This window comes from Coffea eugenioides, chromosome 10 (assembly GCF_003713205.1).
Source record: "Coffea eugenioides isolate CCC68of chromosome 10, Ceug_1.0, whole genome shotgun sequence".
NCBI classification, from domain to species: Eukaryota; Viridiplantae; Streptophyta; class Magnoliopsida; order Gentianales; family Rubiaceae; genus Coffea; species Coffea eugenioides.
This window is the reverse complement of record NC_040044.1, coordinates 4,861,293-4,881,459: the sequence shown is the minus strand read 5'-3', so window position 1 is coordinate 4,881,459 and position 20,167 is coordinate 4,861,293. Positions and strand designations below refer to the sequence as shown.

General features: G+C 36.2%; 2 protein-coding genes across 2 annotated transcripts; both read right to left on the bottom strand.

The window, feature by feature from the left end:
• Nucleotides 1-1,356: 1,356 nt before the first annotated feature.
• LOC113749307 lies at nt 1,357-11,354 on the bottom strand. The gene is made up of 8 exons (XM_027292994.1): nt 11,027-11,354; nt 9,376-10,115; nt 5,343-7,021; nt 4,163-4,374; nt 3,343-4,018; nt 3,180-3,261; nt 2,288-2,335; nt 1,357-1,818 (listed from the first exon to the last, which is right to left on the bottom strand). The coding sequence occupies exons 1-8, from the start codon at nt 11,352-11,354 to the stop codon at nt 1,615-1,617; spliced, it is 3,969 nt and encodes a 1,322-aa protein (XP_027148795.1). The 3' UTR covers nt 1,357-1,614.
• A 6,114-nt stretch (nt 11,355-17,468) lies between these two features.
• Nucleotides 17,469-19,031, bottom strand: LOC113749306 (transcription factor bHLH85-like). The gene is made up of 5 exons (XM_027292993.1): nt 18,399-19,031; nt 18,041-18,301; nt 17,865-17,930; nt 17,672-17,737; nt 17,469-17,561 (listed from the first exon to the last, which is right to left on the bottom strand). Exons 1-5 carry the CDS (start codon nt 19,029-19,031, stop codon nt 17,469-17,471), a joined length of 1,119 nt encoding a protein of 372 aa, XP_027148794.1.
• Nucleotides 19,032-20,167: the final 1,136 nt, after the last annotated feature.

Sequence of the window (20,167 nt, the reverse complement as noted above, 5' to 3'; positions counted from 1 at the left end):
ATTTTTGGAAAGTAATGCTAATGAGGAAAAACATACAAATGCAACAAAAGATAAGTGTGATCTAAGTGTACTAATGAGTGTGCTCTTGAGCACCCAATAAAAAAAAAAAAAACCATTTTTATATGAAGGTTAAGAATGTGTGTGAGTTTGGCTTAGTTATTATTCCATTTAACATAAAATACAACATTACTACATGAGAAACTAACTTGATCTTGATTGATAGTGAATTTGTTTAGTTTATTCACGCAAGACTTTTGATGAAACTTAGATTGTATTTCATCATATGGACCAAATTTTACTAGAATTTAAACATATTGGATTTGCACTTGTTTCTCAAACTTTTTTGTAATTTAAAAAGGTAAACTTTGGAAGTTCGCTCTAGTCCTATTTTTTACCTGGAAATTAGTGCAGGAGAGAGATGGCTTTTGAAACCCCTAAAAAAAAAAAAAAGGTGGATTGACAAAGGAGTGGGTACCGCATGCAATTTTTTTTTTCTTTTTTTTCTTTTGGTAGGAGCATATAAGGGCCTTTGGTAAGAACAAAGTACACCGTCATGAGCGTGATCATAATACCTTTTCCTGGAATTTGTGCAGAAATTTTAAAATTATCTTGATTTTCCTTCAACATTTTTAATTTTACAATTACCTTTGAAATGGCAAAAATGAGAGAGAGGCCAATTAACCATAAAAGCTACTACTTATTAGCCAATTGTTACTCCAACGCTGCTTCAAATCCTAGGTTCAGGTTGACGTCCAAAAGAGGTTATAAACAAAGACTGTGGAACCGTATTTTTAACATTAATGGGGTACTTTCACTATACCTACACGTACCGAGAACAAATTCTCAACAACCAATTACAGTAGAGTGAGGATAACTTGGTTGACAACCTGATTCTTGCGGTAGCAATAAAATTTCAATCATTTCATCCAAATTTTAAAGTTTGAGGGAACTACAGGAAGCATTCACAAAACCTACTTAATTCTGTGACACCTTTTATCATTTTCGCAGCACAAGACTATGAGATCAATCAATTATTCGCTAACGTGGAATCTATGCTGGCATACTGGCACAGGGGAAAGAAATCTAAAGCGGAACCTTTGTGGCTGAGCATATCACAAAGCTAAAGATGGAAAAATTAGTCATCCTCATCAGTCATCCTGTGGATGATACACATTCATATACAGACTTCTACAAACTTAAAACAAGATGTTTAAAGTTTACTAACATCTCCTTGAGCTGCTTTCCCATCCAAACTCCGAAGAGATTAGCTATGAACCAGCAAAGTTAAGCTTGGATAAGATAACATATATGAACACTTTGGAACATAAGATTTTATATCTAGCAATGCACCAAAAATAGGCAACCTTTATCAACATCAGACTAATTAATGCTTACAAATTCATGAAGATATTACCTAGCAAAGGAGTTCATCCAGACTATCAGAAATTTATGCTGATTTACAGGGTATTGAATGAAACTACGATATTTCATGCAAAAGTTAATCAATGCCAAAATTCTTGGAGAATTCAGGCATCTGAAATATACTAGTAAGAAACATGTCACCTAATAGAAGTCAATCTTCCTTTTCCTTCCTTACCTCCACCACTCAACAGGTCAAACCCATTCAAAGTTTGTTTCTTTAGGCAAGACCAAACCAAGAAGGCAAAGTGAGGGATTAGGAGCAATAGATAGCATGGAACACACATCGGGTGAATACGGAAGAATGAAAAGAAGCCTTGCCCACATGGATTTCATGGCTGGGATTTTGATTACTCCTGCACATTGCCTTTGTTGCAAGTATACTACAAAATCTTGAAACTGCACAAGAATACAAGTATTCGTGAGACCAGACAGAATAGTACCCTTATAGTAGTCAATGAATTTACATTTAGTTAGTCAAATTTCACCAGAAATCAAATCCACGAAGGTATTTGACACAATAGCATAAAGCTTCTGCAAAATGAGAATCTCATCTTGCATCAAGATGCAGTATCATCAGCTAAGCATAAATTGGAGGAGATGATGCCACCAAATAAGAGGCATGTGCAAGCACGAAGAGTTTTCAGTGAATCCCATTAATACCTTGCCACATTGAGAACTTTACGGGTTGTCTAATTCCACTAACTATTTAGAAAGCTAAAATCAAGAAAGTTACCATAAGCAAGGGGGTTAAAAAATATAAGGGTATGCATTTACGATAAATCATGGTAAATTGTGTACAAATCATTGCTCCCGTGTACCTGGTTTAAACATCCATATTTTAAAAAGCAGAGAAGGATAAACTTACACCCTTATTGTCGTCCTGAGAGGAGGGAAGCAACCAGCATATTTCTCTCTGCATCACATTTATAAAATATAGTACTGTTACATTTCACACCAGCTTAAATAATCAAGATATCCAGGATAAAGGATGAAAGAAACAAAGACTTCGAATAACTGAAATCATAGAAATAGCCAAAAACTTGCCTTGTGCAGATCTCATGGGATAAGATACATATTTGCAAGAGGATGTATAGAGAAGCAAATATAAAATGGGGAACACAATTCAAGTCTCTTGGAGGAAAGGAAGGAGAGCTGAGAAGGCCATTATATAAAATTAAGTCATGTTACAACTCCAGTTAACTCGGCTTTGTAAAGCTAGTTTGTGAAGTAACTAATGACGGAAAAAGAAATAGAAAAAAGAAAAAAGAGTTTTTACCCATAATCCAAAATCTTATGACCTACACTAATTTGAATCAGCTCAAAAAATTTCAGATAAGATGACGTGATTAGGCATGCGCAGCCTTATTTCCATCAACTAACCATTAGAAGGAAACAAAATAAAAGTGATAACAATTAGAAAGGAAACTCCAGATAATTCCTGAACATTTAAAAAAATTAGTTTTAGAAACAAAAGCAAACAAAAGTACCAGCCTCATCCATGATCTTCTAGCAGTCAGACAAAAAGATTTCAATACACTTAAAACACTTATATCTGCCAAACAAATTGAAACTACCTACTTTTGATGCCCGGCTAACATACAAGACCAAGACAAAGCTTAGGAACTGAGATATTGTAGAAGGCAGTAGCGCTACCACAATGTATGTGTGTTTATGGGTGCGCCAGTGTGTGTGTGAGAGAGATAGAGAGAGGGAGGGAGGGAGAGAGAAGAAATTGAATAGCGTGTTCAACAACTCACTCTGTGTGGCGGAGTATTGGAAAATGTTGTTTTGACATGCCGGAAATCAGTGCGCTTTGTCATATCTAATTTAATAGGCCATCTGGACAGACAGCAATAAGAAAGTTTCAGAAGTCTTTCAAATTCAATTTACCAAATAATCAAGTGGGAATTAGATATGTACTCTGTTGGCTCCACCATCCCATCTGAATACTTGCAAATATCAGAATCAACTCTCTGTGCATAAATTGTACAGTAATGTATACCACTTTTGCTCAAGGTTCCCTGCCACTTGTGTTGTACATTAGACTGCTTACTATATTCTGAACTAGAAGATACTGAAGGTGGAAGTGGAGGTGGAGAAGTAGGCGGAGGAGGAGCGACAGGTGGCTGAGAATAAGGGGGTGGAGGTGGGGGTGGAGGCTGGGATGGAGGTAATGGAGGCTGGACATCGGGTTGAGAAGGGGGTAAGGGAGCTATGAGGGGAGGTGGTGTAACTGCAGGAACAGAAAACATCTGATCAAATGAAGGCATTGAGTTTCCATGAAATTGAGCTAACGGAGTCACAGAAGCTGGTATAAATGGTGGTGGAATTGGATTGCGATGAACATTCGGCATTACACGAGGTGAAATTGGATTTATAGGCATATGGTTGTTCAAACCACGCACATCCCATGAACTATTTGGTGGAAAATTAAGAGGTCGGAAATAAGGCGCTTGAACTGGTAGTGGTGGTGCAATAGAAGGCCCAACAGTTGGTGCAGATATATGTGGAATGCTTCGTGGTCCAGAATGCAGCTCTGCTTCTGGCTTTCTGTACATCCACATCTGTTCAGCAGAACTTGAAACAACATGACCCCCTGAGCATGAACAAGAAAAACATAAACACTGAAAATATTTTACTCTTCTCCAGCATACGAAGGAAAATAAAGGATTACATGTAGTTTTTGTTCAATATATGCAACCATCCTCTGCACATAAACTTATAAGATAACAAAAACTACCTCCATGAGAAGGATCAACAAACAATGCTTCAGGAGTTATTGACCGAACTTCATGCCTGCCAGAATGACCAACATGGGCCCAGTTTGACTGAAATGCATGTCCACCTTGCCTCATGACTCCATGATTTTCTGGCTTTAGTCTGGGTGATGTAAGCTCCAGAGCATTGCCATCAGGCTTTACCAGGAGCTGGGTCTGGAGCTTTCCAGGATGACTGTTGAAAACATTAGGACATACTTCTGTTAGGACTGTAGTAGTTGACACCATACATATATGATGGAAGGAAGAAGAATAAGTAGAAGATAATCTGTTCGCGCCCAATATTATAACAACAGGACCGATATCTTATTACTTGACAAAGCCAGAGAAAGGGGTTGGAGTTAACTTTTTCTGTCACTTTTTGTATTTCCTTTAGCCTCACACTAATGGGTAAAATGGTGCCACCACTTGAAAAAGTTTAGCCTCACTGTCCATTTGTTTCTTTTCCTCGATTAATTCCCTACATTTGCACAACTTTGAGTGCACCTATACCACTAGTTTTATACAAAGCATGAACTATAGCATGATGCTTTAGGCTAATCAAAATATGAGTCTAGCAACTGCTTCATGCTGAAAGGCAACGGCACCCATGAGTTTCAGAAAACATGAATTTATTTCCTTCAGTCCTCAAATTAAAGCATGAAAGGATGAGATGCCTCCAACAAATGCATAGATATGTCAAGGAAAAATGAAGTGCCACCCAATTAATTTGCACATGCCTGCTATTCTTCATTTTTTATGGTGACCAATTATAAAATCTAATCTAAAAGAGCTCGTTTCAACATCCTTATGCAATCAATAGAATGTCCCTCACTGCACCAGCAAAACTGAGGCTATGTTCAGTTTTATGTTTTTTTTCCTTTTTTTCCTTCATTTTCTAACCGAAAACCATTAAGCCAATTCTTGAAAGTCTCAAAACCAACTGATAACATGTTGTAGGACACGGTTTGCTCAATAAAATCAGCATTACAAATAAGATGCCTCTTATTTTAAGATTGTCTTTCTTTGTATTAACCCAAAAAAGTATAAAGTGAATGAGCTTACCCCTAAAACTCTAGTTTCAAGGATAAAGCAGAAACCGAAATCATCAATCAACAGAAAAGGAAAATGATTGAAACAAAGAAGCATCAGCAGTAATTTAACCTGAATTCAATTTGGAAGAATATCTCTGGACAATCACGAAGAGTGCTTAGAAGAGTTCTTGCTGTTTCTATGCTGTTGCATTCAACAAACCAACAGGAACCTGTAGATATATTTTGTCTTGTCAACCTGACAATAGATCCAACATTGTTGATCGCAACATTACAAAGGGCCAATAATTCATCATCAGTGAGAAAAATGGGGTTCATTTGGGGGATATTAATCCAGAGAATATTCGTTGGTAATTGTTCTTTTGTGGAAGCAATGTGATGATTTCCAGATAAATGAGTGTCAGGATGAGCCAGGTTTTGAGGAATATTATACTTCATTCGTAACTGCGAAACCATAGAAGACAAACGTGATACCCTGGGCAAATAACCATCAGATGGCTTTTCGGACGGTGCTTGAGCATCAATTATATTATTACCATAATACTTATTTCCTTCGAAATGCATCACATCAGCAGGACCTCCATGTGACTGCAGAAGAGTGATACCACTTTCCTTGCGCCACTTTCTCAGATGAGCCATGGCAATAGTAGCTTCATCATGTGTATCAAATTCCATCAGCAATGCACCTTCACCAATAAGATCAGTTGCCATGCGAGGTCCCTTATGGAGTACTTTGTTGACTTCATTCATTACCTCATCCCTGACCCATCTGTTTGAAACATGACCAACGTAAACATGGCAAGTTGAACCAACAGCAACCCCATTTATATCCCCCCTAGTTCCAGACCCTGTATCTGAAAACTTTATCTGAAGACTAGCACCCCAAGTTGAATGTCCTCGCATATTCTCCCTGGCTTTGAAAGCATCAAGAATGTTTCTGTACTCTATTAAGGCAAATCCTTTGAACGGAGTATAGATGAACTGGTCTATGGGGCCAAACTTCTCAAACTGAGACCTTACAAATCCTTCAGATGCATCAGGACCTAAAGGACCCAACCAAAGCTGTTTAGAAGCTGCAAAAACATCCATGGCTGCCGGGTCACCATCAGAGTACCAAACCACTTTACTCATTGAAGGATTTCCCAGTGACAAAGGATTCTTAGGTGAATCAAAAGAACAACTCATGGCTTCACTGACAGACCTCAAGATAGGAGAAGAGACGTCCATGCTCAAAACTTGACTTTTCTCTCTTTGGACACCATGGAGTGAACTCCTTGAGCCCCCCGGTGTTCTTGTGATAGGCGAGGGAATATGTCGGTTCAACAAGTCTCTTGGAACAGAAGACCTAGAATGGGATGAATCTCCTGGGCCCCCAAAATCAAAGTCCATGGACCTTGACCCTCCACTATCAATGGAGGGACTTGCACTTGAATGGTAATCGACTGAGCTGCTTCTTTTCAAATGTGAGCTTGAAAATCTGCTAGTCATGTTGTCTGCACAAGGTTTATCATAAATTATCGAAGTAAAATCTTTCCCACTAACTTCAGATGATGATTCTGGTTGACTATGTTCCCTAGAAACCAAGTACTGACTAACATACTTGGATTGGCTACGTTCACTCTCGTTATCATCTGCTTGGGTTTCTTCTCTATTTACTTGTTCTGTGAAAGATTCAAATATTCCATCCAAAAGAGAAGTAATTTTTGAAACAATCTCTGAAGCTACTGATGCACGTAACTTTCTGTACCTAGAGAAAATCCAACTTTTCAGGGATGAGTCTTTCCCAAGAACCTGCACAGAAAACGTCGGAAACAGGACATGAGAAGGAGAACCATAGACTGACAACACAGTCGCAGTTATCATTGTGGCATTCTAATTTGACTTTTAAAAAAAAAAAAAAAAAAGATTCCACCAGTTGCATTTCATGAGGATGTGTGTAAAGACTAGATCAATCATTTCATGGATGGTCATAAACTGAAGACCAAAACATGAGGAGATATTTTGATTTACCAACCATCTGACAATATAACTTGGCAATTCAATTGGGGAACAAAGAATACACAACAAGAACAAGAAGTGTAAAAAATTAAAAATAAATAAATAGACAGGCACATGGTAGAAGTTTATATCAACAAATTAGGTCAAAGATGCATAACTTAATATTCTCTATATCACAAAAAAATAAATAAAAGAGTGTCTGCTGGGAATAGTTATCAGGGTGATTATCTAATACAATACCAGAACAGTTGCCTAGGGACAAATGATAAGATCAACATCATCTACTAAAGTGTTGAATCTAATTTGGTCCATCATTAAGTAGGAGAACAACTGCACTGCTATGAATTTTATATGATATTCACCCTCTATCTGCATCAATTGCTATTTTTTTGTAATTTTCCACCACAGCCACCACATACTATTTCCATACTATCTGCATCGAATTCTAGCTATTTAATAGGAGGATCAGCAACAAAATCAGCACAATCAATGAAATATAGTAAAATTAAAAACTGACAGATAAAACATGGCAAGTCAAGAAGTATAGGTACAGCAACAAATGACACTGGCAGCAAAATTCAATGGCAGCAACAGATGACAATGGCAGAAAAATTTTAAGACAAACGAATGGCCACAAAGTCATCAGTATCAAAGACAAACACGACGGCAAGGAAGATAGAAAGCACGTAGACACATCTCAAAGACATCTGTACAACTACTACCATAGCACATGCAGCCCATTTGTGTCCAAAAATCATGATTTTCAGATTTCAATATTGAATTGTAATTGTTTCTGTGCTAAGTCATAGAGTTATTCGATGAATCATTATACATGTATATTGTAATAAATCCCAACTATAAATAGGGGACTCCAATGTATCATAGATACAAGTTTTTTCCTTATCAATAAAATTCGCCTTCCTTTTCTTTCCAAACAACTTCATTAGTATAGTTTACAATTCACTCAAAGATCCTGTACATAACCCAGCAAAATCTGAATATTGCTCCTGTCAGGTATAAAGCTGCGTACTTAACTGTCGTAAGTTTTTTTTTTAGCTTTTGTTTATTACGAATTCCTGAACTCATGTCCTGGTTGTAGCTGTGAACTTGTATTGACAATACTCTGGAGTCCCTTATTTATAGTTGGGACTTGCTACAACATGTACAATCTACGGGTCATGTCATTTGATGATTCATCCAAAAATTCTATGACTAAGTAAAGAAACAATTAAACTAAAGCATTAAAGTTCAAAAACCATGACTCTTGAACACACATGGGCTGCATGTGATACAAATGTAACTGTGTTGATGTCTTCAGATGTCTCCACATGCTTTCCATCTTCCATGTATCTGAATTTGCCTTTGATACTGATGACTTTGAGGCCATTCATTTGCCATGAATTTCTTCTGCCATTGTCATCTGTTGCTGTTTTATTTCTCAGTTTTTCAGTTTTATTATTTTTTCTTCGATTGTGCAGATTTTGTTGTTGATCCTCCTCTTTTCTGCACCTCAAATAGACCATAACCAACACACAAAGGCTCCATCCATGTAGTTTTCAAATAAAATGATAATAACGAAGATATTCAGGTACAGTTTCCAGAATTTTTTCCTTTTGGGCTATATGATAAGCCAACATTGATACTTCAACTACCAAAATAAGTAAAGAATAAAATATTCAAACAGAATACAGCTCTTGGAAGTTCGTCAAACTAGCCTTTCACATAGATTTCAGAGCACCTGAAACCAAGCCTGAAAGGCCTCTTGATATTGTGTTATATAAATCTTTCAATACCTTGAAGGTGCAAGTCTGTCAAGTAATTATAGCCCTGAAACTAGTGGTGACTTTGCTTGGATAACCAATGCAAAAGGGTAATTTTATATCTCCAGAATCAGGAATATATATGGAAAGCCATCCATAGATTCTCATGGGCACGTTCCATCCCCTGCTCTCTCCCTACCAATCCTAACGAATATGGATACAAACAATATCTATCTAGATCTCAGGTTGTAAAAAGGCTTCAATGTTGTTCACAGACATGACTCAAGCAAATCTAAGTTTTGCACAAAAGGGGGAAAAGAGAACATACCAGAATTCAACATAATATTGGTACCAAATCAACAATCTAAAGCAACACTAAAAACTCACCAGGCTTAGTATGCAGTTCCTGGAAACTGCAGAAACATTTCTGGGAACAAGGTTGCTTTCTAAGTGTCGATAGGCACCAACATTGTTGCCTTGACAAATTTTTCCCATGGAACTTAGAGATGGCTTTTCATCATCACTTTCATGAGTCAAATTATAAGAAACAGCATCATCAAGCCTGTTTGTCAGTTGACGAAGAAAGTAATGTCCTCCCATGTTTGTCGCATCTGTCGCAGTAGAGTCGAAGAGCTCAAAGCATGCTGAAAGTGAATGTTTTGGGCAACTAAAGAATAACCTGAGGAAACTTACAGCACGAAATTTAAGTAATTTCAACAATTTTGAATCTCCTTCATCCAAAAACTTTTCCTTGAACTCAGAAGTGAATTCTTTGGCATCTTGAATCATTAGAGATTCCTTGTCAATAATTTGAAAAATATCCTTCCCCTCAAAAGAAGATATGAAGAAGGTAAACACACTCAGAAAAACTGCCGAACAAATGCCTTGAATAACCGATGATGTTGGTGCTTCCTTTGCAGCAGCTCCGCAGATATCAACCAGACCAAAAATACATGCTTCGGCAGTTTCAAATGCAACACCGTCAAAATCCTCCCCATTGCTTATCAATGCCAAGCTGCAGTTGTGCATATTAATAACAACCTTTACTGCTGCTTCAAGTGCAGTAGGACAATATGACGCATATCTGGGAATCAAATCAGCTACTATACGTTGTACACTTGTACAGCCTGAAAGTCAGCATTAATAATTCATAAAGTTAATGTAAACTACCTTCCTGCCAAAACCTCACAGAGAAATGTACTTTTTTTTTGTTTGGTAGGACTCAACTAAAAACATAAGAGCAACTTTGATGTTAGACCATCATGCATATATATTTAAATGCTGCACATATTCAGCCATTTTATTGTTAGACCACTTGGCATGATATTGAACTCTGCTACTTAGCTCAATAAGAGCTTATTCTGACACACTGATCAAGCTACTTGCCTCTGCAACAGCTTATTCGGGATTGCTTTGTCAAGCAATGAAAACCACGCTCAAGCAAATTTATTTACTTCTCAAGCTGAGGGAGACTGATAGGCATGCTACTCAAATATTATTACGAGCCAATCAAGCTATTCGTGCTATACTCCTGTTTGACTCAATAAAAACTCATTTTAACTAGCTGAAAAAGTAATGAATCTAAGCTCAAACACAACTTTGAGCTCGTCAAAAGAATTAAAAAAAAAAAAAAAGCATAAACATATAGTGCTGGTTTGAATTAGGCTGGTTTTGCCTAAGCGGAGCCTAAAGTGAAAATTAGCTTGAGTCATATGAGGTTAAGTAGGATTTCATTTTCAACACCTCTCTCTCCACTTCTACCACATTTTTTCCTCAGTTCTTACAAGTCCTTCTATGTTCCAACGCTTAACAGATCGAACCTTCAGGAGATAATAAATGAAATTTAACTCAATGCGAAATTGGCTCCGGTTATTCCAAATACAAAATACCCTAAACTTAGTTAGCCTAAATTCCTTTCCAATCTAACATCCGCATTTAAAACCGAACAAGAAAATTAGCAAACAGAAACTTGGGTATAAAAACGTAGAGTTCTCAAAATAAGAGGGGCTAAACAGTAATGATCAACTTTATTCCTAACCTCGGGAAGCAGTGATGAGATACAGATAAGCTTGTTCTAGTTCGGGCAAGTGACGGGGCTCCTGCTCCTCTTGGGCGATGCAGCATTTGATTTGCTTGAGGCAATTGTAGACTTTACGAATTTCTTCGAGGTTTCCTTGTCTTCGAAAAATTTCTTCCTGCGTTAGAGGCTGAGCTGGCGGCGTTCCTGGCGGTGGCGGATGTTGTTGTTGTGGTGGTGTTGGTAGTGACGGTGGAGCAGATGGAGGTGGAGGTGGCGGTGATGGTGATGATTGTTTAAATTGTTCGAATATCTTCCGCTTCTTCAGCGGCTGCTCCGCCGAAGTCATGGTGGCGCACAATGAATGAGAGAGAGAAAAAGAGAGAGAGAGAGAGAGAGAGAGCTCGGCCTGCTATTAGAAGATTAATACGGGCTCTGGACTTGGGGCTCCGAATCTAAGATTATCACCAAATTAATTGGAATATTTGGAATAAGGATTATCGTCAATAATAGATTATTTAAAATATTATTTGAAATAATTATTATAATGATTGTTGTGATGTGATGTATATAAAATAAAAAATTGATTGAAAAAATAAAAAAATAATTTAGAAGATATGCTTATGATTCATGCAAATAATTTTTGGACAAATAAGTACTATACAAATACAATTTGTAAACAAATAGTTTTTTCCTTTGTAAATCAATTTACTTCTTTACCCTTATTGCCATACTGAATCATATATACTGATTGTGCATTTGTACTTGTATGTCAAGTAATAATTATCAAGTAATAAATATTTATCATTCTCAGCAAGTATGCAAGTATACAAGTCGAGACGAGTTATGATCGATTCTATAAGGAACAATTGCAGTTATTAAATCTTGTAAACTTACTCTTTTATTATCTGAACAACTAAAAATTAGGTAAAAATTATACAAGAAAATATACTTGTTGAGATGAAAAGAAACAACAATTGAGGATCAATAAAAGACACTTCCTAAGGTTTTTGACTCCTCTATTTGCTCTAGATTCGAATTGATTAAGTTGATTGAAACTATTGACTAATATTTTACCAAGGAGTAATGTTCTAGTGTATTTTAAACCCAATTTCACCGGTGAATCAAGTTATGCATATATCTATCACTTACCCATTTTCATGGTTGAATAATTAGATACAAGATCGTTAAGATGTGTAAAATTACTTTTTAAAAATCTACCTAAATGTATATCTACTTTCGTAAGTATACTCTTTAGGGTTTATGAATCCAAATCTATTATTGAAAATAATTTTCATTGCTCCTAACAATACATTAGATGGTTTGCAATTAGCGATCAAGTAATCACAAATATAAAACATGAATACATGAAATAACAAGTGCAATAATTAGCAACAATCAACCATAATCATTGCAAATCCTGATACAAATACATCCATCTCAATTTTATGAGAAAGTAGTTTAGCTATGAATATATTTAAGCAAGTACAACCATTTATTTCTCTTGCAACAAGATAATAAATGAATGTAAAGAAGTAAAGAGTTAAAAATGAAGAGCTCTTATTTCAAATGTAGTGATAAAGCTCCTCCATGCTCCTCTTACTACTCTGTCTTCAAATCTTTCAAGTACGATAGAATTTCTACTACAAATCTTGCTATGAAAATGTTGGAAAATTTCCTAAATCTCTAGGTGTTTTTATACAAAAAAGTTTAGCTACTTTGCTCCTAATTGCTCTCAAGAGTCACTAAAAAGATGTCTAAGAGTGTCCCAATTTGTTGTAGAAGTTAGTACATATAGATGGTCAAAAAGAAGTGAGAAAAGTGTGCATGTGGATGAACAAGTTGCACCAATTAACACAAGGATCCGCGAGATGATTAGGCCTGTCAATCGGGCCTAATGAGCCGAGCTTTCATAAGTTCGAATTCAACTCATTTAATTTGTAACATCTTTGGGTTTCAGGCTATAAGTTTCGGGTTAATAAATATGAAACTCATACTCAACTCACGTAATAATCGGGCTGTGAGTCTTATTCGGGTTTGACCTAAATTCATTTATTACTTCTTAATTTTCTTAATATAATTACTATAATTATTAAGTTGTAAAACTAATTTAACATTTACAGGACTACAATATTAAAACTAAACAAGAACAAATAATAATTCTTAAAAAGTATATAAACCAAAAAAATTTCAACAATATTTATATTTAATTTGTTCAAAATACATGAAAAATAGTAATAAAACATGCGGTCATAAACCAATACATCTTCAAAAGTTGAAACTTTTTTATAGCCTTATAATTTAAATCCAAACATGTTTGATGATTTGTGTTTCTAAACCAAAAAAGAAATCAACCAATATTATACTAACACAAAAATTTACTCAACCAATAAGAAAAGTTAGAGATTTAGCTATGCATTACTAATATTGGCTTTCAAGAAAGCTCATAGAAGAGTCTTCAGATGTATTTTTATATTTTGTAATTTATATATACTTAATATTTAGTAATAATATATTTGGATATATAATTATACAAAATATAAAAAATATAAATATCATATATATAGGTAATTAAAGGGTTGGACCTATATGGGGTTTGAGCTTGTTGAGGTTCAAGCTCGACTCATATTTAATTCGGACCTAATTTTTAGACTCAAATTCAAACCGGTTCACTAAAATGTCGGGCTAATCGGACTTTTTGTGGGGCTGAATGAGTCGAACTCGGGTTGGCCCGACCCCATTGACTATCCTAGAGATGATCTGCAAATGGATCCATGTTGAAGTGTCGCGCATTTGCTTTGCTCTATTCAATCCCTTATGGATACTATTTTTTTTAGGAAGTTATTGTATTTAAAATGATGGTCGAGAAAAAGCGGAAATGTGAGTAAATATACTTATGATCATGATAAAGAGAAAGAAAGAACTTGAATAGTTTAAAAATAAATTTAGAGGGTATTTTTGGTATAATATTAAGTGACATTAATTGTTTGTACCAATAGGAAGCTCTTCCATTATATATATATATATATATATATATTATAGATGTCAAAATCATTTGTTCTCAAATTTCAACCAAAGCTCATTCTTTGTACTTCTTTAAGAAAGAAAAGTAATAAACTCAGGGCACTTTATCCTTTGATCATTCATGCTCATTCGGTAGAAAAATTGAGGCTTTCTGTCGTTCTTTCCTCACACTATAGGGTGTGTATAAAGAAAGGGATTATCTTCCTTAAAAGAAATCCCGAACCACAGTCAGTAAATCCTGTATGATTATACCCCAACAAACTTGATAAAAAAAAAGGCAAAAAAAACCATTTGGCCCCGCTGCACCATCTCTTTCCAACTAGAGCTGTTAAACGAACCGAGCTGTTCAGTAGCTCGGTTCGTTTCGACTCGTTCGTGTTCGTGAAAGGCTCGTTCGAAATTTTAAACGAACCGAGTTCGAACGAATTTTTTTGTTCGATTAATAATCGAGCGAACACGAGCATGTTCGCGAGTTTTAACGAACGTTCGCGAACATGCTAAATGAACGTTTGCGAACACGAACATGTTCGCGAGTTTTAACGAACGTTCGCGAACATAGACATAATTATCATTTGACAAATTTTAGGATTAATTTTATGGCTGGACTTTTATATTTGGAGGGCAAATTTCTTTGTTTTATTTGTTGCTTTTATGTTAATGTTAGTTATATAGTTACTGAATAATAGAATTTAGTCACTTAGTGCTTTAATTATTTTTGAGAATGATTAATAATTTGCATGGCATATTTAAGGCATAAAATAAATTGGATTCGAGCATTTCGAACATGTTTGCAAACGGCTCGTTTATGTTAAACGAGCCGAACTCGAACTCGAATTCGAACACGAATTTTACTTAACGAACCGAACACGAATACTAGTTTGGAGTTCGAAAATTAACGAACGAACACGAACGTTGTTCGAACTGCTTAACGAACAGAGCTCAAACATGAGATACTCGGTTCGATTCGGTTCGTTTACAGCTCTATTTCCAACTCAAACACAATCCGCTTCACTTCATCCTTTGACGGTATTGCCTATACTATTTGGCATGAAAGAAAGAAAAGTAGAGGATTTCAGTGGAAAAGAAAACATAGGAGAGTAGAAGAAATTTCAAAATTTTCATGAATCTTGATTTCCTTTTCCTCCATTTCCACTCACTTTGAGATAGAAAGTAAGTTAATAAAAAATAATTAGATCTTATGTCTTCCTTTTTCTCCCTATCCTTTTCTTTCTTCTCATAAAAAATTAGCCCAAATATAGAAAATCTTATCCCTCTATTTCTTTTTATTTCCTTTCCCTATCATTCCCCCGAATCAAACAATGCCTCAAGGACTGAAAGTTGTCATCAAACTTGTATCATTTCAAGCCCTATCATGAAGTTCAAAAAGCCCAATCCTATTGCTCCTGAAAAACAAACAATTTCCTGATGGACTGAAAGTTGTCATCAAACCTGTATCATCGATTCATTTCAAGCCCAATAATGCATTTCAAAAAGCTCAATGGTAAAACAGGCTTATAGACAAGACAAACTCCATAGGAGCCACCACTACAATTTTCAGTTTTATGTTCTGGCGTTGGAATTGGAACGGGAATCATAAACGCCACTACTATGGGTCTATTTTGCTCGGGTGGCTTGGAATCGATTTCATTCTACTAAAAAGTTAATTAATTCGAAACTAGAACAATACCCGATAACAGAGAAATAATAGGGGCAATATCTCTAATGTTTCCTATTAAATGATTTCCATAGTAATATACTACCAAACAATAGGTATGACTTATGAGTATCACAGGGACCAAACATCCTTAAAAATATTCTCCACTCTGGATGAATTTCAGTTTAATCATAAAATCTGTTAAGGTGTCTGATTGAAAGATCCCTTTTTCCCCCTAATGCAATAATCAAAATAAGTTTCGGAGCAACAACACCCGTGGGATGGAAAAGGGCAATCCACGGTAAGTCTTCCGACTGAATTTTAGCTTCACTTGAATGGTATATTTTTTATAGTTTGTTTAAATCTTTAATGTAACTTGCAGTAAAATTTATAGAAATACCCTTTATGTATTTGGATGTTTAGAAAGTAGATGAAAAACTTTAAAATTTTATTTTGTTTTTCTTTTCCTTTTTCCCCCTTTATTCCCTCTTTTCTTCTTCCTCCCTTCCAACTATTGCCACCCTCTCCCTCTTCCCATTACCGCAAGCGGGGTAGTGGCAGTAGGAAGTGGTGGCGGACCAAGGTGGGAGCTGTGGCGTTAGAGGTGCAAATGAACTATGCTTCGCATTTTAAAAATTTTGTGTATTTTTAGAAAGCACTTGTAGACAAAATTGTTAAAAAAAAAAAAAAATTGTTTATCAAAGACATGCTAAAAAAACAAGGGCGCCAAGTTAGTATAATCACAATATCGAGGCAATTTATGTCAAAATCCACCTGCCCTACTAAGATCTACAAGATAGATCTATCTCCAAATTAATGCCACTTGATATTATTTCAACCCTTTTTCACTTCTCCTTCCTCTTTTGTAAGACTTGTAGTGTCTTTGTGTGTGTGTGTTGGGGGGGGGGGACCTGCTAATCATACGTTCTAATGAATGGTTACCTCCACCCTAATGATTGTAAAGTGAGAATAACGGTATAAAAATTGATCAACCCTTTTGAGATTCATGAAGGGAAACTGGCATAATTTTGTACAAGTACATACGAATTGAATTTACGAAACTACAGACCGAACTTCTGAGTTTTTTCTTTTTCTTATTAACTGACTTGTTCCCAATGCTGAACAATTGAACGTGAAAAGGTATCATAACATAATCTATTAAACTTGTGAAATTCAATGCTGTGCTCTTAGAAACTTTCGAGGGCTTTGCAGCAAACTAGAAATTGCACGGTGAGAAGCGATTAAAACCATAATTTCAAGCTCGTAATGCTTAAACCAATTTTGTCACATCCAAATTTTCATATCAAGGGGACAGTTATTGAAGAGAAATGCAAAATTTGCTGTCATAAAATATGACCATCAATTAGCATTAGCGACAGGTGTGTTTTGTTGAAGATCAATAATGCAAGCAGGAATAATATTTTATGACTCTTCACATTCATTCTTTACATGTAGCATAAAATTGAGTTGTTCAGGAATCAGGATCATGATTGCAAATGTGCAGTTGATTGAATAGATTCATGAATCTTAATCTTTGGTACAATGGAAATACTCTTTGAGAGCCATGTGCAACAATACTTTAATTGCAAAAGCTAATCTAAAATATGTAAGTTATTACTCATGATCAAACATGAGACTCTGAGAAGCAATTACAAGTCAGATTGTACAGTCTTTTTGCATTTTTTTTTCTGCAATTTTGTCCTTTTCTTGTATTTCTTTCTCCTCTGGCAGCAGATAAAGAATTAAAAAAATGAAAAACAAAAATTGCAACAGCTGCTTCCTGGATCATAGGGTGGGGAAAGTCCTCCCATACAGACCAATATCCAGTCCATTGTAGACAATAGGAGCATACATCCACATATCATCTGAGCTCAGTAACTGCAGAGACACGAGAGCATAGGACTTAGCCAAAATTGTCATCAAACTAGATAGCTAAAAGCAGGGAAGGAACTTGACAAATTAAGACAGGATTGTCGGATTGTTCTTACCTTAATCTGAAGCTGCAAGAACTTGACATAGTGGACTGCCTCTTCAAGCATTGTGCTAATGTCAACCTGTCAAGTACAATCAGGATCTGTTAGGCACTTTTTTCGTCCAAATCCCACTAAAGCAAGATGATACCTATTTCTTGTAGTGAAGAATATGTGAATTAGGCACTTTCAATTCATTATTGAAGTTTACCTTAGTTCCATTCGGGATAAGATTCTGCAAGATTCTCAGTCTTTCATTTATTCTTTCTCTTCTCCTCTGCAATACAAACAATCAAATCTTTAGTAAAGAATCCTGTAATCCAAACTAGATCATGTTTTCATCATCCTAAATTCTGAATATTTATACAAGGCTGGTGAATTTCTTACCCTTGCATAGAGGCTTTGTGGATCAGTTGCAGACCCCCTGCTGGCCCTTGTTTTACCATTCAAGTTGAGGGCTGGCCCTTTGTTATCTGAAGCTTCTCCTCCATTTGACTCCTGAGAAGCATTAGAATCATCCTCTGAGCTGTAAGAGCAGGAGCTCTGTCCATTCTGTGCACCATTAGCCTCCTCTTCATCCTTGTTAATTTGCTGTGCCTTCTGGTTCTTCGTGGATTTGGGCTGCACAGTCCTTTTAGTTTTCTGAACCTGCTCAGAAACCAGAGTGCATGAGTAACAAAGACTAATCAAAGATGCCCGCAAAGAGATATTAAATTTACACATCCAGTTGTAAAAGTTTACTCACATTTCTCGGAACTCGAGATTTCTTCTTAGAATTTTCAACAGGTTCTGCTTCAGTTTGGAGTTTAGATTTCTTGAACTTCCTTTTAAGCAGCAATTCATTAGCTGAATTGCCATTGCTTGCTGGCTGAGTCTCTGCATTGTTCATTTTTTCACTACCCATCACTTCCCTTGGAGAGATAATGTCCTCCACGAGACCATCAAGGAAAACTGGAACTGAGGAGTTATCATTTTTCTCATCCATCGCATTAAAATCCATGGACTCAGGTGAACCATTTGTTACTTGGAAAACATTAATATCACTAGCCTGGTGGAATTCATAGCTCAGATTGGGAAAAACAATACTAGTATCACTTGCATTACTACTGCTACTGTCTTGAGAAACATTTAGGAAGTTACTATAATCAATGATATTATCGCAACACAAAAAACTCTCACCAACCCCTGCCACATTTTCAATGTTAGCATCACCAACGGGCCAGAAATTTGCTGCTGTCTGGAAGAACAAACTGCTGTCAGAGTCATTTGACAGGGATTCATGCCCATGTTGCTGTATCATGAACTCTGCATCTTCAGTGGAGAACATTCTGCTCAAAGACTCCCATTCTTCATCAAAAAAAGCTGCCATTGGCTCCATGTTTTTAAGTTTCTTAGAAGTGGAGTTAGCAGCCTTTTGGGAAAAAGAAAAAAAGGGAATGTTTGTATCACTAGTACCGATACTGATGATGATACTCGGTCACGCTTGAAATGAACAAAAAACCGGGGACATATATATACTAGTATATTGTTACAATGGAATGAAAGAATGTTAGCTAGGGTTTGACTTGAATATTGAGTACTCAAAACCTAGCTAATCATTCTTTAGGTGGAGGTCCTAATGCTTTGTAACTAATCTCTCTCATGAGTCACTAGTCCACCGTGGCCAAACCAGGCAAAATACAACTCAGAAGGGGGTCCCACAAGTTCTTGCAATTATGCATTAAAATACTTTCATTATGTCAATGGGCTTAAACCATATTAAGACTCAGCTTAAAAAAGCATTAGGGTTGACGGGAGGGTTAACTGTCGTAGTCTTATGATTATTAACATTCATTTAGGTGCGACTAATTATGACTAATCAGAAGTGATGATGATAATGCAAGTTTCGACCCGAAAACTAGCTAAGACTGCGAGTTACGGAGAATGGAAAGTTGTACTGATGGGATTGAGACAACGTGGTTTGGTACAGGGAATACTATAAAGTAGAAAACTCAAGCAGAAAAATTGTTTCAAGGGATGATAAACAAAATCAGGGAAGTCGGCCTGATCGTGGAGCTGAGTATGACATTCCTTACAGGCCTCCATATCAGACAGAGTAACCTCAAACTTCGGGTCTTGTCCCCCGGCCTGAGACTGCCGAAACCCGAAAGGGCAAAAACCTAACCATTGTCTCTACTAGTTTCAGGTTAAACATTGATGCAAGTTCGCTAACTTATTCCTTGTGTGACTTCTGCATTTTGCATGAGAAGATGTATTTCTTAGCTGCTTGATTATGGAACGCAAAAGGGCTAATGTAATGTGATTCGAAGTTCAAATGAGATTCTGTCTTGATTAATGTCGTTTAAACGAATGCATTAATCTTCCATTCACTAGTGGCAGCATTGCATGCATTGTTCTATCTGGCCTGTCTTGATAACATTTTTTGTTCTTCCTTAAAACTATTCTATTCGCAGCGCAGATTAAGAATTTAATTCTGGAATAAAGAGCATTATGGGGATTTTCCATCATCCATCC